General features: G+C 46.4%; 2 protein-coding genes across 3 annotated transcripts in view; one reads left to right on the top strand and one right to left on the bottom strand.

The window, feature by feature from the left end:
* The window catches only part of MCF2 (MCF.2 cell line derived transforming sequence), a 48,874-nt gene extending 44,078 nt beyond the window's left edge, over positions 1-4,796 (top strand). For both annotated transcript variants that reach the window (XM_042876340.1, XM_042876341.1), the window contains one exon: positions 2,894-4,796. In XM_042876340.1, the coding sequence (XP_042732274.1) occupies positions 2,894-2,934 (41 nt within the window). In that variant the 3' untranslated portion in view covers positions 2,935-4,796. The remainder of the gene's footprint in view (positions 1-2,893) is intronic.
* Positions 4,797-5,147: 351 nt separating this feature from the next.
* On the bottom strand, positions 5,148-17,851 carry F9 (coagulation factor IX). The gene is made up of 8 exons (XM_042876342.1): positions 17,732-17,851; positions 15,471-15,634; positions 15,157-15,181; positions 13,004-13,117; positions 11,349-11,477; positions 9,427-9,698; positions 7,899-8,016; positions 5,148-5,832 (listed from the first exon to the last, which is right to left on the bottom strand). The coding sequence occupies exons 1-8, from the start codon at positions 17,796-17,798 to the stop codon at positions 5,285-5,287; spliced, it is 1,437 nt and encodes a 478-aa protein (XP_042732276.1). The 5' UTR covers positions 17,799-17,851; the 3' UTR covers positions 5,148-5,284.
* Between the last annotated feature and the right edge of the window lie 7,164 nt (positions 17,852-25,015).

Below are 25,015 nucleotides of genomic sequence, written 5' to 3'. Positions count from 1 at the left end.
CTCAGATGTTTGCAGCCGTGTCACCAGAGTCTGGCAGCAGTGCTGAGGCTTGGTTTTCCCTGTTAAGATTGGCTTTGCTCATTCTCTCTGTTGCTGATTGTGTATGCAGTCTGTAGGCATGGTTCTAATTTTACACGCACTTCAGGCAATGCTGTAGGATGGTGTAGGATGTTTTCTCTCCATTTCCTGGAGTTATTCAAAGAACTTCTCAGTGACATGTCCTTACAGCCATCATGCACTCTAAAAACTGATTTTCAGACCACACCTTTGTATTTAACAAAGCTGTTCCTTTTGTGGATAGGTCATTTTATGCTGTGGGTGATTTTACAGCCATTAATTGCTCTGGGATGTGGCCGGGTTTGGGGTCTGTTTTCTGCTTCTTCAGAAGATGGAGCTCTTGCTCCACTCTGCAAGAAGTCCTTCCAGCGAGCCTCTCTCGGAGGAAAGACAGGCTGGTCCTGACATAGCAGACACAGTTTGCCAGCTGAGGAGTGACGTTGTGTACAGGAGGGCACTGCAACCCACAGATATTCTGAGCTGCCTGTGGGGTTCTCAGGAGCTGAAAGCATGCAGAGCTGGTTCCTCTGTTGGTGCTTGGCTCCTGGTCCCCACAGTCATTAACAACTTAAAGTTACAGGAAGCTTTTCTGCCCATTTGAAGTTATCAGATAGGAATTTGGTAGATGTCCCACTACCCTGCCATTGCCAGTTTTGTAAATCCGCTGTCCTGCGCCAGGCCTGCCAAGGGAGAGCCTCTGTGCAAAGCAGAATTTGGAACAGCCAAATGAATCCCAAAAATACAGATGCTTTTTTCTTTTACTTCTTCACTGGTTGTGCAGTTAATTTGCCTTATGGATGAGTGGTTACTATTGGCAATGTCGTGTAACAGCTGATAAAGAGAGTACTTTGGTCTAAATCTCTATTGCAGAAGTGGGAGGGAAAACCTTATTAAACTTAGTGTAAATCTTGGCCTGGATTTAAGCCAGGAGGCTTTGAGAAGGAAGATAACTGGCTTGGAGTTCATTTTGAATAACAATTTTTCCCCTGTTGTGCCCCTAGCAATAACTTCTGAAATGAGCCATTGCTTCTTTCTTCTGAATAGATTTGTTTCCTGTGTAAATCTGTGGTGCTTCTCTTATGTGTGTGCCACAGCAATAGTTGTGTATCGCAGATGTTAATGCACAGATCTCAAAATGGAAAAAGTTTGGTGAGAACTCTGCTCAGAGAAAGCACTGCTCAGGAAATAGTGGTTGCATGTTACTCATTTCAGATGCCTTGTTAAAGCATAAAACCATTTCTGTATGTATGAAGAAGGAGCAGCCCCAGTGTAAGATGTGCATCCCTTGGAATGTCAGGAATGTGGGTTAGAATCCAAACTCTTCTTCCACAATAGGCCAGGAAGCAAAATAGCTCTGCAGGTCCCCAGGTTGCTTATACTCCACAGACCGCCTACTGCTGTAACACAGAGAACTGACAGCACCTGTGTCACTGAAGGGAAAACCATGTTACTCCAGCTGTGCTGCAGCACCCAGCTCAGCAAACTGAGAGCTCAGACAGCAGAGGTGAGGTCCTTGCTGAAACCCAGTGCAGATGCGTGACATGTTTCATCTCAGTGACACGGTGACAGTGCAGGAGCACGACAGCTCCCCTCTTGTGGAGGCTGAGCTCTTGTTCTGCTCTTCTTTTCTCTCAGCAGTGGTAAACAAATGCAAGCAAAAGAAAACATTTTGTTCGCTCTAGAATTTTAACGTCAGAGCCAAACGAGGCCAATGCATTTCCAGCCTTTTTCATCTGACCTTTAAAATCTGGGCAGAGAGATGGTTTCTGATTTTGTCTGACTGCATGAAGGTTGTGTGAGGCTGATTTCTTTCAGAGAGAGCATGAAATAGAGCAGAATTGAGCCCAAACCTGAGGAGCACTCAGAGCAGCCGTTGGGAGATGCTCCATTCCAGGGCAGGTGCTGGCACCCATTTGTTTCAGGGAGCATGCAGGCAGCCACGATGCTCTCACTTTGCAGTGTGATGCAGGTCTGACCATGTTCCTGCTCCTGTGCTATATGTCAGACATCTTCTAGTTTTGTTCAACATCCCACTTGGCAAATTCTCTTCCAAGCCTTAAGGGTATCCCTGTATGTGTTTGTGCATGTGTGAGTGCGTGTGTGCTCTTCCTGCTAAGCTGCCCCTCACTTGGAGTGCCCAGAGGACAAAGCTCATGCACCCTCTGCTCCGACCAGCCAGGGCAGTGGCCTCTTGGCTGAGTTTGAGGCAGCTCTTTACATAGCACCTTGGGCCACACAGTTCTAATTTGCCTGATGAGAGTGCGTGGCTGAATGCTTGAGCTCTTGCAAGCTAGAGTAAGCATGTTAGCTGAAATGTGCAAGTTTTGTGTAAGTTCTGCTTAAAATGCCACTTGTCATGTTGCAGATGTAGCACAGCTGTTTGCACTGTTACTCATGCACTTTAATGATTGCAGCCACAGGCTTTATGTGAGCAGAATTATTATGCAGGGTCCGTTAAAGATAATGTTAATTTTTGCCTTTGAAATATAAAGCAGGGTCTACATTTACAACCAGCGATGCCAGCCAGCCTCATAGAACAGCTATTTTGTGCCCATAGAAAGCCATTTTGCAATGACAAAATAAGGACTCTAGAGACGATAACCGCTGGCCATGCTGTGATAATCAAGTGATAGATGACAGAAACGAGTCAAACCCTGTGGTCCTGCCTTAGACAGGGCTCTCACTGAAGCTACTGGGAGTTCAGCTTTCAGGGAGAACCACAGGAGTGTGCTGGTTTTTTCTTTTATGTTTTACAAATGTTACATGATTACAGGGAACAATGTGTTTCTTGGAATAAGATGCTTTAACATTAACATCATTCTTCATTACTTTATAGATGCTGCCCTGTGTAACACGCGAAAGTTTAGTTCCCCTTGAGTTAAGGGTGAACTGGTAGCATCCTGGTTTTGATGCTCTTGGAAGCTTTCAACTACGTGTTACAGAGAAATAGCACAATAGTTGGAGTTTTCCTGTACTATTCATCACATTCACAGAGCTCCACAGCTTCATCTGCACTGAATGGGACCGGTGTCCTAAGCAGCTTCTCATAGTCATAAAGGAAGCCATTCTCTGCTCTTTTCTTTCCCCCCACTATGGAAAGTACAGTGTTTCATTATTTTTACCTGCTGTTTTCCATGACATCCATCACGTTTCATCAGAGAAGTACACCTTGTATAGATGCTTGAAATTTCCTCTGCAGGTTGAAGGCTTTATCTACTTATTAGCTGACAACTGTTGAAGCTGATTGCAAATCAAAGAGTTGAGTTTTGGTAAACCAAAAACAAACAAAAAACCAACAACAAAGAAGCTGTATGTTCTGCTTAATTGATTTTATGGATGGATTTTTCTTAAAAACCTACTTCAGCTATGTGAATGTAATGTTCTGTAAGAGCATCATCTGGCTGACTCACATGGAAGATGCAATAATGCTACAGATCCTTTTTTTGCACTTAGGGTCTGAATCCAGCCCATTGCAGTCAGTCCCGTTGATTTCAGTGAGGTTTGGATCAGGTCGAACTGACAACTCAGGGTTGTCGCCAATCACTTTAGGGTCCCACAGTGTCCCAAGGCTGAAACCTGTATCTAGCAAGTGTTGAAGTTTACATTACATGTATGTACTTTTGGAACACGTGCCATAAATCAAAGTTAAATGTCCATGTTTGCACTAAGGATGTTCATGTGACAAGACTGTACTTTTCAGCATCTTTATCGATAATGCAGCAGTTGAATTTTCAAGGAAGAAAAGGAATATTGAATTCTCAGTTTAATTTTGTGTTTCTTTGTCTAGTTTTGCTTTTGTAGAACATAGGTACAGGTGGTTTGACTTTTAAGCAGATGTATGCAAAGAGCATCTGGCCGTTGAGAACAGGGTTGATAGTATGCATGCCTTACAGGATGTGCTCTGTCCCGTTGACGCAAAATGTTTTATGCCATGGACTGAAGGGGGACCTTTGTGTTCTGACTTTGATTTGTGAGCCATCAATTCTTAGATACAGTATCAAGCTGTTGAGTTCAAACACACTGAGTGTTTTCGGTGACCACTGTTGTATGGAGGAATGGTTGAACTGCTCCTTGGCCGTGGCTGCCCAGGGTTCCTCTGGGTTGGGTTGCCAGCGCTGGGGGCAGCCCCATACATCCCCAAAGCAGGACCACTGAGCCTGTGCTGAGGAACACTGCGAGGCTTGGAAAGATCCCAGTGTTCCTCAGCCATTGGGAATCAAACCAGGGAGGTTTTAAGTCACTGACGATTATTTCTGTCTGTTTTAAAGCTGGTCACAGTGCGCTCGCTAGGTGGAGAAGTAGGATTCTCTCAAGTTAGTATGGGGGTAATTTATAGTGGTAACTATTCTTGTGGTACCAGTACACATTTTGAGGTACAGCTGTAAATATTTGTCTCAAACATAGCACACATTGCATATGAAATGGTTTTAATCTTTTTTCTGTCTTCCATTGTTTTAAATTTAAGCTTTTATTAATTTATGAGATTGACTAGCTCTGCAATTCTGAATGTACAGTCTGGGATTTTTAACATTGGAAACTTTGCACATGACATGGTCTATTACCTTTAAGTATGCTGTTGAACTAGGCTCTTCATGTACATGTTATTATAAATTACAGTAGAGAGTTTTCTCTGACTGCAAGTTTAAATGAACTATATTGTATATGTACCTGTAAAAAAAAAATGTGTTAAATCTATATTTAAAGATTAAAAAGTTGTTAAATAAATTCTTATGAGAATATGCAGTTCTGTCCAAAGACACCTCTGCTATGGCTCTGAAAAAATTCTGAGTGATGGCTTTATTTCATTTCTTTGGAGCAAATACAGCATTCACATACACGTTTTGATTTTAAAACGAGCAGTGACAGAGGCTCCCATCAGCTGCTGGCTGGATGTGGTGGCGGTGAAATGAGCGAGGCTCAGTGCTTATCCTGAGGTCTGAAACAGCAGCTGCAGCCCAGCACCACTCGCTTTGCATCCCGATGGGACCACGCAGGCTGTGCCGGGACCATCCTCCATGTAGTGCTGCAGGGGAAGAGGACTGGTGGGCAACCATGGGCGTGTGTGGAGCATGCAGGAATGCAGTCACGGCTAATTAGAAAGGCTTTTTATTTCCGTATTGCCACGCTTACACTGGGTTCTCTTCCAAGAGCAGAAATTAGTTCATGTGGAAACAACGATCAAAACACAATGATTTCTGAGACCCCCTCCCCAGTCCCTCCAGCACATTTAGGTGAGCCTCGTGGTTTCCCTGATCCACTTCACATACTTGGCGACCTTGGTGTAGATGCCGTACTTGCCCGGCTTGGCGCACTCCTCACCCCAGCTGGTGACCCCTGTCAGAAACCAGGTCTCCCCGATGCTGTTGGTGTAGGGCCCGCCACTGTCCCCCCCACACGTGTCCTTGCCCCCGGCCGTGTAGCCGGCACAGAACATGCTCTGCAGGATGGTGGTGGAGGTGCTCTTCAGGCAGGTCACCCGGTCCACGAAGGGCACGGTGAGCACCTGCAGGATGACGGCGGAGCGGCCGCGGTACAGCATGCTGCCCCAGCCGCTCACCGTGCCCGGCCCGTTGCTCAGCAGGTTGTTGGTGAAGTCCCGGCTGCCGATGCAGATGGGGGTGACGTAGCTGTTGAAGGTGAGCGGCTGGTCCAGCTCCAGCAGAGCGATGTCATTGTGGTGCTTGTTCCTGGTGCGGTTGTAGGCGGGGTAAGGGAGGATTTTAACCACCTGCCGCCACTGCTCTGTGTGGTCGTCCTCCTTTGTGTTGTATTCACCTGTGGAGATAAAGGTGTGGGCTTGGTGACAGCCGTGTCCTCCTGCTGCCATCTCAGTGCTCCCACAGCCCAGTCCCGCAGCCAGCAGTGTGGCACCAGGCCCGTAGCAGCACGCATCGCCATCACACATGGCAGCCATCACCACAGATGATGAGAAATACAGAAATACAGACCGAGTGACTGCAGCCCAGAGGGTTTTGCCAAAGCGTGTGGCAATGTGTTCTCTGAAGTGAACGCCCTCATGACAATGCTGCCCTAGCACCAAAGGGAAAGGTGCTCTAGAATTACAAATCTCTGTTAAAAACCGCTGCTCGTTAGCCACCTGCCCCTCTGCAGACCCACAGCTGGTGGGGCTGTAGGGGTAGCACTGCCCCATGGGTCCCTGTGCCCAGTTGCAGGGTGCAGCTGCCTGAGTGCCCGCAGCTGGCTGCTTACCCCCCAGCCTGCGTGACAACAGGTGGAGGGAGAGGAATGCTGTGGGGCTTGGCTGGGGCATTCGGTGCTGAGCCGAGCCCCTGCCTCACCCATGGCCCAGTGATGCTGAGAGCAGGATGGCTTCTCTCAGCCCCGGAGGCACAGAGCGTTTAACCCATGCTGCAGCATTTCCCCATGCTCTGCTGTGATCTCCACAACATCCGATCTCCTCTAAGCAGCATCTGCAGCAGCGCTGGTTGTGTCCTGTGCCTGTGTGTGCCCGTGTGTGCCTGCAAGGAGCGACAGCACCCAGTAAAGAGGTGAGGCGGTGCTCCCGGCTGCCCGGTCGAGGTGGGGCTGGTGGCTGTGCTGCTGCTCTGATTGCTATGGGTTTATTTTTTTGCTGCAGTAGCAGTGTGAGTGTCAGCTTTTTTGCAGACTGCGTTTCCACAATGTAAATGCAAGAAGTGGGGGAGACTTTGAGAGGGTTTTACTTGTGTAACAGCTGCTTGCTATTGCTGGGGACCCATAAATATGCTTCAGTGATGAAGGCAGAGAGGCAAAGAATTAGAGCTGAGAGCGCTTCTTCTATCTCTGCTATCACTCCGTGGGCCTCCCAGTATGCTATAAACAAAGCTGAACATTTAGCATGAATGGAGGTGAAGGATTCACGTGCTACCCGTGCACTGTGCATGGTGTGAGTACAAATCAAGCAGTTCCTGAAGCCCTGCAAAACCGTGTTGTGCTCACTGGATTTGTTACCTGCCCCATCTCCTGCCCTGGAAAGAGAGCAGTGCTGCAGGGCGGTGTGCAGGCAGTGCATGGGGAGCTGGCTGACAGCAGAGCTGAGCTGGGAAGGGGAGGGAGCTGGTGTGCAGATGCAGTGAACACAAAACATCTGTCTGGGGGAAATGTGCTTTTCTGGGGGAAAGCATTGCATTGAGAATTGTGTACTTTCTCATGTTTGTGGGTGCAGTGCTGAGTTTTGTGCCTGAAGGCAGGTAGGGAAATAAAGGAGCTATGTGCAAGCTGCAAGCCTTCTGTTGCCTGCACAGAGCAGGGCTCTGGTCCCACAGTATGAGCACCATGGTGCAGCACAGCTCACAGCCAGGGCTCAGCTGTGCTGCTGCAGAAGGTGAAGATGCAGATGGAGTCCTCTTGATAAGCCAATTTCTGTAGATACAAATTCAGTGTTTCAAGGCTCAGGTAGAATCTCATTTTTGTCAGTAATACAAGAAAGTGAGATTCTTCCCTGCCTCCTCTGAACATTGCCTGTAGCTGAGACCAGCTCCATCAGCGTGCTTCCTGCACTGGGTAATCATACTGGAGGGAAACAAGTAATTTGGGGAAGATGACTCTGCCATAGCTATAAAACATGGCATTGCACTGCTTGCCAAAGCCCTGTGCTGAATGATCAGCAGGCAGCGTGGAACAGCTGGGTACCAGGAGTGGGGGGGGGGAAACACCATTTGTCAAGGAGAGATAAATTAGTTTTGCGAAGCTGCAGCACCCCATGCCTTGCAGCTGGGCCCTGCTGCCTCTCTGAGCTCCAACAGAACCTGCTGGAGGGGCATGCTGCCTCTGGGGCGACCCCCTGCAGTTGGGCTGAGCCGCTGGAGTCACTGAGCAGCGGTGCCACCCACAGTGCTCACCTGCCACAGCCGTGACGTTGTCCCCTGGCTTCAGGCAGTGCGCTGCTGTCACAACCCATTTCTCATTGATAATGGACCCTCCGCAGAAGCCCAAACCGCTGCTGTCCACCAGATGAACCTGCAGGAGCAGAAGGAAACAGCAGCTGTGGGGTTTGTGCCAAGAGGGAGGTGCAGGGCGTGGGTTTGGCTGTAGGATGGGTTGCGTTAAATTGCACAGAGCTGGTGCTGCCCCAGCCATGCCAGGAGCTGCTCCCTGCCTGTCCCCGTGCCCCCAGCCCTCTTTGCCCAGCACTGTTCACACACTGCTGGTGCCATGCTGCGCTTGCCCCTAGATGACCCCTGCTCCAGGCTGGGGGTCAGACAGCCCCAGCATAGGGTTCGATTTTTGGGTAGTCCTGTGGAGAGCCAGGAGTTGGAGCCAATGAATCTCACCGGTCCCTTCCAAGTCAGGGTATTCTATGATAAACTCCACTTTAATGCACTTTCCCAAATACGCTTCCATGCACACCTCGTAAGAGTGCTTTCCAATGACCAGAGAAACAGGAGCTAAGATGCTAAGTCCCTGTACCATACGAGCATCCGGTGCCCTCCTACTCGCAGGACCCGAGCCAGGACATCCCTTACGCTAAAACTTCTAATTAAATCCATCAGCCGACTCGTTGAGCTGTACTGAAAAGATGGATTTCCTTTCTGTTTCACCCATTTTGTCCTTCCCACGCGGCACGGCATCCCGCCAGGCTTTTTCCTTCCCTCCCTGCAGCCGCTGGCGCCGCTCCCGCAGCGGCAGCCCCCCGCTCGGCCGTTCCCAGCCGCCAGCCACGGGATGGCAGCACCGCTCGCTGCTCGCAGCCTGGCCCGCTGGCCGATGCTGGCTTTCTAGGAGTCTTTCCTGAGCCCTGCAGCCATCCCGGGCCCTGGGGAGCGCACAGCATCCCTCCTGCGTGCTGCCTGACCTCTGCGGGATGGGCACCCTCACCTGCCAGGTGACCAAAGGGAGAGCAAAATAATTTGGGAGGATTGTGTCCGGTGAGGTGGAGGTCCTCGTGAGCGCAGCCAGCCTCAGTGGGCTCATAGTAAGTGAATATGCTTTTGTTGTGGGTGCTGATTTCTTGGGTTTAGATTTCTGGTACTCCTCCTGGCTGACCTGCATGAATGGGCCCTATGGGTCATTGCCACAATCAGCACTGGTCTGTGCCAGGGCTTGCAAGAGAACAGAGTCAGAATATTACTTTGAAAAGAGATTTCCCATCCATTCAGAAAGGCTTCATCAAAAATGGAGCTGTGTAGCCCTTTGCCAAGCATGCTGAAGCCTCTCTGACTTTTAGTTGTTTGCCAGGATAGACTCCCAGTCCGAAATTTTGCTGCTGTGGCATAAATCCATCTGCAGAGAGAAGCTGCATTCCTATGAGCTGGGAGCTCTCGTACCAAAGCAGCCTTGGAGGCAGGTTTCAATGTGATGGAAGGTGAGCATGGATGCAGAGGGAGCTAATGGCCGTGACTGACGGGGGCACGTGGGAGCAGCCCATACCTGCCATGGCAGCTGGCCCTTCACGCTGTCGTATCCCCCGACCACACGGGTGTCATTCTTAGTTATCGGCACGATCCTGGCAGGGGCAGCAGTGGTGATGGTGGTGGTGGTGGCGGTGGGGAGGAAGGGGGGCAGCTCTGTGATGTCGAGCGCTTCGTCGTGAGCGTCGTCCTCATCATGGGCCGTGATGTTCCAGCGCTCAATGGTGTTTTCGGTGCGGGTGACCTTTCCTCTCATCTCCGGAGCTGTGATTCTCCCGCAGGGATATGGCACTGGAGGAGAAGTGGATGAGGTTATGCCTGGCAGTGCAATGACTCGGAGTGTCACAGCAAGGGAAGGAGCAGGCGAGGAGATGCGTGTGAATGAAATGATCGGTGCCCAAAGCATCCATACAGACAATTTGCAAGAGCAACAAAAGCAGAATGGGTTTTAGATATGAATTGCGAGCTACTTTTATAAAGAAGGAAGCTTGCAAGACAGAGGGCACGCTGGACAGGGTGGCACAGCTGTGCCTTTATTTAGCAGAGCACAGGGGAGCGTGCCTGGGAGCTGTGTGCTGGGCAGCCCGGCTGTTGGCTGACATTTCTGCAGCTAGTTGCTCCAGAACAATGAATGTCCAGCTGGGAGAGGGCAGGAAATAATATCTGCCAGTTGTACAGATAATCCTGCTTGGCACCAAGGTGAGGAAAACATTAATAAACTCATGCTTGAGTTTAGATTTTCCTGTTAATGAAGACCTCATCTGTGGGCTCATTTCAGCTGAGCTCTTCCCGTTTCTCTCCTATGCAATGTGTGCCGAGTTCCTGCTGATAGTGGCAGTCAAAATACTAAATAGCATCAGGCATTGTCTTTGATTGGAAAAGCTTTTGACAGCACTGTGCAAACAAACATTGGTGTAAAATCAGATGTGAGCATGGCCTGCAGAGATTTCACATTTGCTTAAAAAGTCCACCTTAGGAGTAGGGCTCCAGTAAGTGCTCAGTGAGGGAAAGTGCTACCAGGTGGCTGGGTTGGGAATGAAGGCTTCAGAGCCAAGAAATGTTAAGCTTTTGCAGGAAGAGTAATTACCCAACCTGAAAGATGGTGTTATTGCTTGCAGTGAAACTTTCTGGTGCAAAGAATGTATCTCCGTTAGCAGAAAGCAAAGAAAGTATCTCAGGCTGAGAGTCTGATTGCTGAAAGCCAGACCTTCAGGAGTTCAACCCATTCCTGTGCAGGCTCCTGCCTGCCAGCCAGGTGGCATATCAACTACACTCATATGTTGGATATATGATGGTACCAAATGTTACACTGAGCTTAATTGACAACGTTTTTTCTCTACTCAGTCTCCTCTTTCCTCTGCTGAGTGTGCGTGGCTCAATGAACTTGCTGTGTTGGGTTGGGATTGAACAAGCTGGTGTTGTTTGAGCTGTTTTAACAGCCTGGGAGTGGGGAAAACTCAGGGAATATGATTTACAGGATGAAAGATATTCTGTTGTCCCATAATAATCCAGGACATCCTGGGTGGAGGATCAGTAATGAAGTAGTAGCTATTGGAAGAAATAGCTCAGGTTGAATGGCCATCTGTGTATAGCCAAGCATAATAGTTATGTCTCCAGAAAATTACTGATCCACATCTGGAAATATGAGATGTGCCTTTGTGAGCAGCCCTCTGAAACAGGCATTTGCCTTTTGTGTGAAATTCCGGACACCTGAACTCCTCTCCATGCGCGTAGGCTAAAGAAAGGATGCTTAGACAGTGTGTTCCACGTGCAGCCTCACATCTGCCATTGGGAAAGTGCAGCATCAGGCTCTTCACATCTGCTAAGCAAGTGAACAAGGTTGGCTTCCAACAGAGCATCTAAATTCTCTGAGATTCTTAAACCCAGGTGAAGACCTTGGAAACTTTAACCCAACTCTCTTAGAATGCATTAAGGTTTAACCTGCAGGTTTACAGGACTTTCCATCTTCATGAAGCTTGTAGCCACTGGCACAGGAGCACACAGCCTTCTGCGGTGGGTCATGCCTGCAGAAGTGCTCACAGCCCCCATTTTTCGTAGCACAAGTAGAGTCTGAAAGAAATAAAAATGAGATGCTGAAAGCTCTTTGACATGGTCCTGTGGCAGCTGTAGGGACCTGGCCTTTGACCTTTGGCCTCAGCCTGTGGCTGCCTACAGCTGTGCCAGACTGTGCTTGGTGTCCTCTTGCAAATCCCCACCCTATTCATGGTGAGGGAGTGCTGAGCACCTCTTTGGGACAGCAGGGTAAGGAAATGGCCATGAGGTCCTACAGGAAGTGCTGCTGAGCCCCAGCAATCCCTGCATATCAATCCCAGTGCAGTCGGAGCCACTCAGCCCTGTGGAGCCATCCGAAATTTGGCAGCCCCAGAGGACTGCTGTAAATATTTGATTAAGAGCCACGTGATTTCCCCACTATTGTGCTCCCCTCCAACCCCTGTGCTTACGGAAATCCAGCTGTAGTGCAGGTGCCAGCAGAGAGCACCCCGTGTCCTTTAGGTGCCTCAGGAAAGCTTTGTCTTAGGATTACTGCTGGGCTCTGAATTTGAAACTACATGCAAACCACATGTTCTTCCTGACACACCAATAGATCGGTGCAGCCTGGGGTGGAGGACCCTTTTCAGTCAGACTGCTTTCAGCATCCATAGGGCAGCCATGGCTCGGTGAGCATCCCAGTGCACAGCAGGTGCCTCTTCCCACCCCTCACTGCCGTCCCTCCATCCCTCAGAGGTGGAAATCCACCCATCTGCAGGCACCCTTTTAATTCTCAGTGAGTTTTCAGATCTCTTCACAGCAGATTAACTCCACTCCCACCTCCTCAAGGACACCTCCCTTCCTGTAGTCATTTTAATGCCATCATTTACTATTTTTACAGAGATCCTTTTCACGCCTCACTTCGGGCGCTATTTTTGTTTCTGTCTCGCTTCCATGAGAAATCTGCAGTGAGCCTATTTAAATTTGATGCAGCTTTGAAATGCTCTTTTTAACGTACGCTCCTCTCTTGCCAGAGCAGAAGCACAACTAGAAAGAGAATCTTTTATTAGTGCAGTGAGTCTAGCACATTATGCGAGTCGCACAGCCTCTGATTATATTATAAATATAAGAGCTGAATATCCCTCTTGCTTAAATTATCAGCTGTTTGGTTTTCATAGACTCCTCAAGCCATCAGGAAAATATTTGCCTTTTGTTTGCCTTTAGAATCAAGGTTGCTGGTGGTAATTAGGACTACTACGTTATCAGGGGGCCGTGGCGGGGAGGTTGCCATGGTCCTGCCACACTCAGCATCTGGCGTGAGGATGGAAAGGAATGAGAGCGCATGGGGTGAGTGAGCCCCATGTAAGAGCATCTTGGTGCTCTGAAGGGGATGGCAGAGGAGGGAGACATCTGCTCCTGAACCCTAAAGCACATCCCTCGCGGTCCTGCTGCTGCAGGCTAAACGAGCACATTCATACAATGTCTTACAGCAAGGTGCAGCATATCTGAAACAGCCCCCAATTAGGATGAAAATTGTTATGCCCACTTTGATCAGATGGGATTTCAAAGAAGGCAGAACAAGCACAAGACATGCCCCTTGTACATACCTATCTCGCAGTTTCTGCCTCCATACCCAGGTGGGCACATGCACTCATAGGAGCTTACTCCATCCTTGCACACGGCTCCATTTTTGCATGGATTGGAGTTACACTGATCTCCATCTTTGAGAGAAGACAGGAGAATTAACAAACACGAGTGTCCACCACGTCTGGTGGTGGCCAAGTGCAAGCCTGCTGTTGAAGACAAGCAGGAGGCTGCATGCCTTCCATCTTTGTGGTAGGAAACAAGCGCAACTGTGGCACACAATTGCACAACAAGCAGCGTCAGCACTGGGGGAACATCAGCAGCAGTGCTTAATCCAAAGGCCCAATTATGTACACTGTCTCCTATTGGGTTAGTTCTACTTTTTTCATCTCACTTATATGACGTCTCAGCAGGATCTCATGTCCTGGCTTGGTTGCACAGCCGAAGTTCAAAGACTTGTCTCATCGAGAGTGGTTGGGTTTTACTCATCTGAATTTGTTTGAACACTGCTGTCCCTCTGTGTGTATTGGGTCTGGAGACCTCTTTGAATACTAGGGCTGTGAGCCTACGTCATTGGTTTCTTTCTAAACATTTCACTACTATTAGCAGGTCTCTATTTTTTCTTAATGAGCCAAGGCTTTTATTCACCCAGTTGCCTGCATTTGAGAAACGAAGGAGTAGAAATGCCTGATATTGCAAAGTCGGTGGTCTGGAGTAAAGAGTAAAAAAGCAACATTAAATCACAGGAAAGGACATTTTGACATGGCAATGCAACAGCAGTAAGGAACAGGCATGTCCTACCAGTACACCTGGCCATTAACAATGCCTTGAGGAAGGTGCTGGAATGCAGAAGGCAGCCTGCAAACAAAGACAGAATGGGACTGTCTTGCTTAAGGCGTGATGTTGGGGTTGGCACAGATGGTTTGGAGGGGTTTGGTAGCTCAGGTGTGAGCAGTGAGATCCTGTAAACTGAGCAGTAGGGCAGGTCTCTGGATGACAGTGAATAGATGGTGTTCATTATTTCTGGGGGGCTAATTGGTTCCAGTAACAGAGAAATAAATGCAGTGTTGAATTTCATCAGTTGGTTTTTGTAGTGAAAATGCTGAGTTACAGCCTGAAGCAGTGATTGAGCACCTGGTGGGAAGGCAGAGCCAGCCCAGGAGCTCAGGTGTATGCAGTGCACCTGAGTGACTGGGAGGGATGGAGCCAGGATCCACCCCTCCCCAAACCTCATCTAAGGGTTGGCAGTGGAGGTGAGGAAATCTAGTTGGAGATCCTTGCATACCTGAAGCCTTCGGAAGGTAAGGTAAGCAGCTTCTTTCCTTTATTTCTGTGCACGTGGTTGTTGCATTTGAGCAAATCCTCACTTGCTGCAGCCTAGGACCTTGCTGCTGTGCTTTCCATCGCGTTACAGTTTTTCAGAGGACAGTCCTGCAATGCAGGACTGAATAACTTCCAAATAATCTGAATTATTTAAGGTTTTCTAGTGAGATGTTCTGCATGCTTTGCCAGTCTACGAAGCAGTTCAGTTATCAAAATGTACTTAAAATTTCTTTCAGATGTTTTAGTGGGCATTAAAATCTTTTCGGTAAGGAGTCATTGGGGTTTGGGGTTGAAATGGAGGAAATAGATGCTGGGGGGGAAAAAAAAAAGGTAGAGAAGCAAAGCCTTGGGACCACTGGTGTGAACTGCAAACAGCTGTTTGCTGTGACCATATTGAGGGTCCATTTATTGTGGCGTTTCCAGGGGTTCATACTGAGCCTGTGTGAGGCTGTGTTCTATCTGGAGATCTCCGCTTGAGAACAGAGCATTTACTACTTGGAGGGGTGTTACCTCTTACTATCTTGTTCTGCTCTGTGCTGCAGCTGAAAACAGAAGCCCAGAAGGTGACCTGGGCTTACTGTGTGAACTACTTTTATTTTCTTTTCTAGTGAGATTTGTGCTGTTTGTTCCAAAAAACCCTGCTTCTGTATAGAAGAGGCTAAGTAATCTTTTTTTTCCTTGTGTTTCTTATACAAATGGGATGGGCATAGGCTGAGCAACCACAGTGTTCAGAGTGTGTGACTCTGTGATAAAACAATTCCTGAATGCTGAAAAATATTTCTTTCCATAAGCCTCTGGTTATGCACTGAGAGATAAATGTTATGCGTGTGGATGTGAAGAATGCAGCTCTTACCAATGTATATTTTCCAAAATTCCATCTGCAAAGGAGAAAAAAAATAATTCCCTTGGTTTCTGTTTCCTGGGCTTCAAGGAGTGGCTCTAAAGCTTAAAGGCTTGAAGGGAAGCAACTGCCTCAGTAGTCCCAGTTGTGAGCACCCACCCCCTAACAAGGTTTCCCAGCCCAACAGATGGATTGTGAATGATATCCAAGGGGTGATGGGGTTGCCCTTGCTCTTCAGTCCTCCCCCGTCTGTGCTTCACCCCAGCACTCCATACAGGTGAGGTCCAGATGAAGGCTTTTGGCTGTTTTGCAGCAGGGCTACTCACTGTTTTCTCTGTGTTCTCAAACACTTCTCGGGCTTCTTCAAAGCTGCATTTTTCTTCTATGCATTCTCTCTCGAGGTTCCCAGGAATAAACTCTTCCAGCCTGTTTGAATTGCCTCGCCTTGTCCTGCTCAGAACTGTGTTCGCCTCTTTGTTCTCAATAAAGACTGCAATTGGAAAAGAAAGCCAGGCTGCAGAGTGGCCATGGGGCTGGCAGCAGGGCTCTGCTCTTCCGCAAAACCCTTCTCACGAGTTCATCATCCCCCATTGCCCCACGGCCAGTGATGTTTCGGGAGCATTACTGCCTACTTTAGGTTTCTTCGGTGTCTAATTTAACTGGGGAACCTGGAGTCAAAGCAGTTGGTAGGTGAAACTGGCTGATGGCAGGGTGATTAGGAGCACTGAAGTTTAGCAGATGGTGTGAATTCCTCCTATCATAGATAGGACTGAACTGGAATAAGCTATTAAAGAAGGGAAAACCAAAGGTTTTCTCATGCTGCTGCTTAGAGACATCTTGTTTGAACACAGAAGTTGAAGCAAGGTGGTGTGAACACTGCAAACTCCAGACTGCTGGCCCAAGGACCAGAGGGGATGTCCAGGTTGTCACCAGCTTTTCAATGCGGCCACCTGGTGACGTGGTCCATCGTGCTGCTACCACATGTGCTCTCCCAGCCAGCACTGACCTTGCTCCCCAGGTTGGAGGAAGCATTTCTGTCTCTGTGCCAATGCAGCACTAATTGTTTTTGCAACGATTTTAATCACTATAAAGGGAGCTTGCACCTTTGCCTTCCTCATGCTTTCAGTTAAAAAGAATTGTTTGGCACTAGATATTATTGATGGGTGAAAAACTCTGGCTTGGTTTAAACAATGCAGCTTCCATGGGCTGTCTGATCCCCTCCCATCTGCAAGACTGGGGCTTATATATGGTATACGAAAGTCACTGGAAAGTCACTCTCTTCCCTCCAGCATGTGTCACAACCTCTGGCGTGAGCCCAAGCTGGGCTGAAAAGGTTGTATTGAGCGAGATGGAGCAGCCTTCATTGGTTTTGTAGCCCTGTTGGGTTCTCCTTGAGGTTAGTGCCTGGGGAACCAGACATGGGCACAGCTGCATGCCTCTGATTGTGGCTGCATTTCATTAGGTCTGCTTCATTTCTTCTTGGTGGAACATGCTAGGCAACTGCCATAATTAACCCATTTAATGGGGAGATCTCATTTTAATGAAAACAACTTCACCTCCATCAGACCCATCTTGACTTTCCTGATGTTTACTAATCCCACGTTCTGCTTTATAGGCAGAACTTGATTTGAACTGAAAGTGACAGCCTCATGGGGTCGCACGCAAGGTGCTTGCCCTGGCTGAAAATGATCCTCCCACCAAGCATATGCTCATCTGTGGCTTAGCAACTTCTAAATCAGTACCTGGAAAAGTGAGGGGGTGTTTGGGCTGGTGATGAGACCTGTCCTGTCACCCGAGTATTAAATTGTCTAGGAAATACACCTGAGTGGATGGTGACTCTGTTCACTTTCCATTGATAAGCAAACACTTTAGAAAAGCACTTTTTTTTTTTCTTCCTTGTTATACCTGTTACTTGCAATGTTTTATTAAAAGAAGAAAGGCCTTGCACCAGCCAAGTACTCGCACTGGAAGTGAACCAGGCTCTGCTGGAACTGTTGCTGCTACAGATCAATCATGCAGCAGCCTGCATTACTATGTGTGATTACCCACATCCATCAACTACTCTATCGTGTCTACAGTTTTGGCTGTACCTTACAGTCTTTGTTAAATGCATGCTGGGTTTGGCTTTAAACATTTCCCACACGGCAAGCCCAATGACTGTTCTATGGATGTCAGTGCTGTATTCCAGGAAAAAGTGATGGCACGCAGAAGCTGTGGATGTTACTCCACCAGTGACATGTTCCCTGCTTTCCCTTTTGTGTGTGGGTGCATGTGCTCTAAATGGCTGAATCGAGCTCTGAAAGCTGTACGATTTCAAGAGAAATCCCATTCTTAGAATTAATCCCTGTGAAACTTTCTGTGTAAAAATCAGCATAAAAGCTGGGGAAAAAACCAAAAAAACTAACCGAAAACAAAAAGCAGAGCTTCAAATAGAGGAACTCTAAAATGCTGCAGTTCCACTGATCCCTTGTCTCTCATGAGACAGCACAAGTTGTCCCACTGTGAACTGACAAACGGACCCTCTATGTGTGCCAGTAACCCCCACCCCCAGGAGCAAAGGATTTCCTAGGTTTTAAAATGAACCCACCTGTACTTTCGGCACCAAGAAAAGCTTCCAGAAGACAAAAGGAGAGTATGAGGGGGATTTTTGCCATCTTCCTCCCACTGCCCAAACCTAGGAACAAATTGTTCGGGTGGTGGAGCTCGGTCAATAGTTCCAAAGTGCAAGCTCCTGTTTATTTGCTCTGGGTAACCCTTTAATTTAAGGTCCCCAGATGTGCCATTGCTGAGCCTTGGAATGACAGTGAGGGTGTTATTTGAGGGGACGCATCCATGCTGAAGAAATGTATTAGTTAGCTGCAGCCTTAGGGGTCATCTGATGCCCTATAGGATATTGCTGCCAGGTTTGGAGGTTGAGCAAGGCACAAGAATACATTAAGCCAGCTTCAGGAGCCTCTTCAAAGCACTGGATTGCCCATTCCTATCCAGATGATGTTATTTGCCACATAAAATCCACAGCAGCGCTTTCAAAGCCTTCAGCAGAGCCCACATTTCAAAAAGGGCCAGCACAGATTCACTTGGAGATGACCTGACAAGTGCTGTCACTGGAGCAGGGAGAGCAACCAGACTTCTGGCTGCAGGTTCACCAACCGCTCCTGCTCCAGACTGACCAAAAATAAGGTTTCCATCCAAAGCCTTTAATGTTTAATGGTATGTTACTTATAACTCTTAAGAAACCATTTCTTCCCTTTTGACTTTTCCTTAATGTGATGGTGAGGAATTTCTTTGGGAAAAATAGTGGATACTGTAAAAAAAAAATTGAAGCGCTCATTTCTGGAAAGGTCAAAACAAAGTGTGCTCAAAGCTCTCCCCTCCTCTCTTTCCTTGAGGAGTTGTAGGGAAAGCGAGCTGACATCATTCACCCTACTCTGTTGAGGGCTTGTGGGCTTTATGCCAACGACCTGCTCCTTAAAACCTGCTTCCCAATTTCAGCTTGTCCTGTGCACAGTGCAGAGCTGGTGTCCAACGTCACACCCATGCGTGATGGAGGCTAGCAGGCTCTGTCGGCTTGTTAAAGCACAAGGGCTGGAAGAGGAGCTGGCAGCTCTCAGTAGTTCCCAGCAAAGGAAGATGGATGCTGTGCTGTTGTCAAAGCAAGATGGATATTGTGCTATTGTTGATGCAAGAGAATCCCACGGTGCATTTCACAGCGCCACGAGCGCTCCCCGACAGGCTGGCTGCTTTGATGGGAAGCGGTGTGCTGTGCTGGATGTGCTGCGTCTCGCAGGCTGGAGAGCACTCTGTTGCTCTGAGGCTACAGCAATCCTTGGGTGTTAAGAGTTGTTTGCTCGAGCTTGTGAAACACCAATTCTGTTCAATCAGTCAAAAATGTAAAAATGTTCCTTTGTGCAGCAAACGTAAGGGACATTTATGGGTGCATGGAGTTACTTTTGTATGCAGAAAGGAGCATCAGCTGTAGGCAAATAGGAGATGTTGAGTTTGAGTTACAGCTCTGTGAGATCTGTGCTGCCTAGGTAGAAAAAATCCTATATTTTTCTTTCCTTGAGTAAACAAAAGGTCCTCAAACCAATAATTCATCTTGTTTCCTCTTGCTCCACTTGAAATGATCTTTATTCATCACTGGCAGTAGCTTTTGTTATCAAATTTCTGTGGCGGATAAATGAGCTTGGATGAGGTAATGTGCTACTGATGTAAATTGAATGCAAAGTGAAGAAGGTAACGATCATCTCTCATTTTCTGTGCATAAGAAAATGCAAATGGGAGAAAATAAATAGAGCTAAAATGCTGAAACAATACATCTCCTATCAATAAAGAAGAGTGTAGAGAATGGCCTGCCATAACAGAGGATAATTGAAATCTCATTACTGCAAATATTTTACTTCAGAACATAGGTCAGTCAAATAATTTTTGGTTTATTGTGCATATTTCACATGTAATGCTATTTGCAACATTATGGCTAATTAATCTCCACAGAAAATGCCAGCATCATTAGAATAAACAAGGCTATTAACACAAATAATTTTTATTGTTTACTACTATTGCTGTCAAATCCTGGAGCACCAAATTGAAAGCTAAGTGTTTATTTTTATTTATTTTGAAACCAAAATCCCCAGAGTCGTGATCGCCACCATGAGCTCTTTGGAGATGAAAGCTTTGTTGTTTAGGTGGATGACATCAATTAAATACCTGATCTGGGTTTGTTTTGATTCGGTGTTCTCTGCTCTCAAATGAAGAGCATTGAAAATGCACAGTCAAACTGTGCTTCTTTCTATGAAGAGGCTTTCTATGAGATGTCCCTTCTGCTTTGGGGCTATTTTTGTTTAAGGTGGTGTTGCATCAGAGGAGGTTTGGGTTGGACATTAGGAAAAACTTCTCAGAAAGAGGAGAGAGGCACTGGCATAGGCTGCCCAACCCTGGAGGTGTTCCACAACTGTGGTGATGTGGCACTGAGGGATGTGGTTGTGGGCATGGTGAGTTGAGTTGAGGATGGACTTGGGGATCGTAGCACTCTTTTACAACCTTAATGATCCTATGATTCTGCTCCCTAGGCTATGAGGAATCTAAGGTTTTGGTGTACTGCTACCTTTTTCTTCTCCTTTTGGGTCTTATTGGCTTGTCAGTTGTAAATCCTGTTGTTTTCAATGTCCACGGTTGGAGTGAAAAATGCAGATTCCTTCTTGGAAAGCAGTGTGAGCTTCCTGACCTGAAGAATTTCCAACAAAAAACTGGTAGTGCATTTTTTGGGGCTGGTGTGTTGGGCTGGAGGATGCAGCAAAACATGGAGTGGCAGCAGCTGGCGTGTGCTGTAACATCGTGTTCCCAGCAGGGCCATCACCTTGGGCCTGGGAGCTGCTGGTCTTTCAGGGAAGCTCTCCTCTGCAAAGAGAAATGTTTATGAGGAGTCAGAACAAGAAAGGTATTTCCATTTTAATCTGATTTTTTTTTTTTTTTTTTTTTTTTTTTTTTTAAATGTGCTCTGGCTGCACTGATCAATAATGTTAAACAGGCTGATGGCTTGAGGAACTTGTTAAAGGATTGTTCATAATCTCCCTTGTCTCCAAACGCATTATTTTGTGTGAAAAATCCTTCTCAAAACCTTAAGCAAATTTCAATTTGCCTTTGCCCTCTAGACAGCTGTGGTAAGTAATCTTTCCTCAACCAACAGCAAACAAGCTATTTCTGAAATAGCAGTGAAAGTAATGCTTGGTCTTCATCTTCTCCCCCTCTTTATTTGGTTAGTGTGAAGTCTCAGGCCATTCTCTGTGGGGAATTACCCAAACATGGAGGCAGCACAGCCATCGTGCCCTTTGCAGTGCTGATTATCCCATCGCAATGATTAACTTACTAGAGAAAGTAGCAGTGATGGCAGCGTGCGGTCAGTTTGTGCAGGAGCAGGGTTGGCTCTCAGCTCTGCAAGCTTCTCCCCTACTCTCTCGTCCATCTCAGGGCTTGTAGTTCCTGCGTTGGACACTCGTATTTTGCCTTCACGTGGAGGTTCCAAAGCCTGTGCCAAGGAACAGACTCCCCTTGCTGAATTTCCTCTGGACGCATCCATCCCAGTTAGCATTTAGGCTCTGTCCCCCTCATTTTATTCAGTTTTTAATTAGACTCCTGCAAAGGAGCACAGAGCAAACTCTGCTTTCATCTGGGAGATCCAGTGGCTGTGAAATATTTACTGGAAGTAAATAACTGTCAGAAAAAAAAATAAGTCCCTGACTCTACATGAGCGTAAAAGTGCTTTGAAATAGTCTCATTCAAATAAAAGCTCCTCACGTTGAGTGGCAGTAAGAAACAGCAACACAGGCAAAAAAATTCCCAGCGTAGAAAGTAAACAAAATTACTAATTCATGGAGCAGCACGTTTCACAGTAGCAGCTTTAATATCTTTTTCAGTTTGATTTAAAATAGACAAGATTAAAAGGAAATCTGGATTTAGTTTGGTCATCGTCTTTCAGAAAATAAAGTGCAAGCACAGATAGATGCACCGAGCTGCTGACGTTATTTTAAATTTAGAATTCAGCATCTCCACTTCAAACTGGATAAAGCAATGAAACAAAGCTCTGAGAGTGAAGCAGCTCCTGCAGATTTTGATGGGTCAGCTGGATCACCAACTTCGAACATCATCGTACAGACCAAGAAATAAATTAAACATAAGCTTGAAAGTTGGCTTGCCACTGTGTCTTGGCATGAGATGACACAATCTTTATAATAGGCCAGGTACATATATAGGACAGAGGCTTGTCCTGCTGCAGGCTTGCTGACACAAACGTGAGCTCTGGAGATTGCTTTGAAACACATCTCTGCAAGATGTTTCTCGATCCTCCAGTAAACCCATCACCGCCATCTGCTGATGGTATAAATAGTGTAGAGTCTTGAGAAATGCTCCTGTATCAAGACTCTGTTTACAGAGAGGTTAACTCCAGCCAGCAGCACCCAGACGATCAGAGGAGCTTGTTTCCTCTTTCTCTCACGGGAGAGGATTCGTCCTGTTTTGCGCCAATGTCTTCTATTGGGTGATCGAGGTGCCTCTTGCTTTATTCAGACTTTATTTTGGATAGCTAAATTGGAGTGAAACAAGTCTCAGCCAGCACAACCAGGCCTACCACAGCCTTAGACCTCGCACTTCATATTAAGCTAAAATTACTAACGTTAATTATTCTTCCTTCATCCATTTACTCTGTCAGTGCTTGTGACTATGCCTTTGTTTGTTTAATTTGCTTTGACCATTTTCCATCCAATATTTCTGTTTTCTCCTTGTAGCAGGGCATCCTTGTGCTTTAATCGCCCCCTCTTCCTTCCTTTCTTTCTGCTATCTTTATAATTTGCTTTCTTCCCCTTCAGAATCCAAGAAGTCTGTGCTATTAACATCTAAGGGGAGGATATGCAGAGAAGAGATAAGGATATTTCTAACCTGTGTGTCCCTAACTGATACCACCAGCCAGCTTTTGCATCGTGGGTACTCAGATCAGCTGCACTTGAAACCTTATTTAAGCCTTATGCTTAAATAATATGATCTCAGACCAACACTTCCAGCTGACTGACTTGGAAGGGAACTTGGAAAAACTAGAAGCCCTCTTCATAATTCTGGAACCTACTGAACAAAGCAGTAAATTTGTTGATGTAATTCGGAGTAAGGGACCATGCAGTCCCTGTTATCTGCTAAAATCAGTGCATATGGTGGATGAAGCCACTGGTCTGGTTTTACAGTGAGACACTGCAGATTTTCTTGGGAATGTCAGAAGTGTGTGATGCAATGAACAGTTCACAGTTGAGAATGAATAGGCCTTTCTGGCACAGCTGACCTACTTGGGTTTTCTCTTCAGTCCACAGGACCTATTGCCCTGCTGTACTTCTCTTGTTAATCACCCATCAATAATGGATGGTTGGGTGTTCTGATTGCCAGCTCTAAAAAAGCCCACAACTCTATTTCATGAAGGCTGCGTTAATTTGCATTTAAACTAATGCAAAGTCACGTTAAAAAGCAGCTATCTTACCTTACCTATCTTACCTTAGCAAACTTCTATCTTGGTTTGGCTAGCCCTCTTTGCAATTAAGGCCATATGACTAATTATGAATATATTGTTTGAGTTGAAGCACATTGTAAACTTCTTAAATCAAGTGGAATGTCTCACATGCATGGAAACACAACCAGCAAAAAGATGCTATGTCTAATATGTGAGACACTCTATCTAAATTAGGCTCATCTCTTTGAAAAAATGCATGAGTTCCACAGCTCAGGCTTAGATCATAATTTGAAACTGCAGAGGATTATCTTAGAAATCACATAAAGCATCTCCCAAGGGTTTTTGATGGCTGCTTCTTTGCATCAGCTTTTACCTTGAAAGCTATTTCCAACTCATGGAAACATGAAGAGTTCGAAGATGCGTAGATTCCTCCTAAAAAGCAGCACAGTTCCTAGTCATGAACACAGCCTCGACAGGTAAATACTCCGTATGTTCTTCCTACAAATGAATATGGTCCCAAGCATTTCTCTTTGAGGCTCCAAGAGTTCCAGCTCAGGTTGCACTGTGCAAGTAATGCAGAGCAGGAACACAGCCTTACTCAAGTTGTCCAGCTACCACCTTGATCTTGTAGATCTAGGGCCAAGTTCTGCCTTCATTTCATGCCAGAAGTGTGATTCCAGTTCTCTTCCTGCTTCATAGTTCTGTTCTCCTGCATTTCTCTAATGCTGCTGTAATGCTTTTCAAGTCAGGTCTAATCATAAGTGATCTTTAATCACAAGCAATCCATTCTGTATTAATATAGTGGAAAACTCATATGATGATTTGGGTTTGTAGGGAGACATGCACTAGTGCAAGACCAGGACATAATACTGCTGTATCAGTACAGGAATAAATAACTACACAGGGCTGAGGGCAAGCAGAACTGAATTTCAGGCCTCTCTATTATCTGCTCTGGATTTAAAATACTCCTGGGAGTTGAATCTGAGGAACGAAGCTCAATGCGAGTAAATATTTTTGACCTATGCTCTGGCTGTGGGTAATTTACAACACACTTGAAAATCTGATCTGGGTTATGTCCAATTCACAGAAGTTTATTTCCAAGGCAGTTATTTATAGACTGCTTTCCTGGCTCTTGTGTTTCTTTGGAAAATGTCTCAACATTAGTTCTGCAAGCAATCAGCATAAAATTAAAGCATTCAATTCTAATGGTGAACAGCTTAAGGAAAGTGAAATGTTATCCAACAAATCCTTCATTTCACTTAAAGCTTTGAGTCTTTCAGTATTTATTAGTGGCATCTCTACTCTGCAGCAAGTCAGAAGGCTCAGACCCGTTGTAAGGAGGAAAACAAAATCCATTTGATTAAAAATGAAGAGTACTTTCATCTTCCATGTAGTACAGCTAGAATAAGTCTTGGTATTTGTTTCTTTAAACATCCTTTGGCCTTTAGGTGTTGTGGCTTTCTCAGCATGGGTTGACACTATAGGAGCAATAGTAGTATTTGTCTGAGCAGATCCACCACGCTGCTGCAAAAATTGGGTTCTTGGCATTTGTAGAGGTGAGCTCTGAGAGTGTTCATTCGTCTGTTTTAGCTTCAGTTTTTCATTTGCTTAAACGATGTAGGAAAGGCCTGCTGTAATCTCAGAGGATGATAACTTGATTACCTCCCTGTGCACTGATTGAACTACCTGTACTTCTTCTTTTTCAAAAAAATAAAGAAGCTTAAAATCTTTAAAAGAACTTTCCACACAGTAATCAATAGTGGTGAAGACATGTAAGTAGTTAGAGAATAGGACTTCAAATTTAATCTGCATTGAGTTTTCAGCTGGAAAAGGACCCCCTGAACATTGTGTGCACATGAAGTGGGCACTGCTTTGCCTGGGGATGTG

This window comes from Lagopus leucura, unplaced genomic scaffold (genome assembly GCF_019238085.1).
Source record: "Lagopus leucura isolate 7727_CA_CO unplaced genomic scaffold, USGS_WTPT01 Super-Scaffold_100016, whole genome shotgun sequence".
Taxonomy (NCBI): Eukaryota; Metazoa; Chordata; class Aves; order Galliformes; family Phasianidae; genus Lagopus; species Lagopus leucura.
Note: the sequence above shows the minus strand (reverse complement) of the source record. Positions and strands in the feature narration are given on the sequence as shown.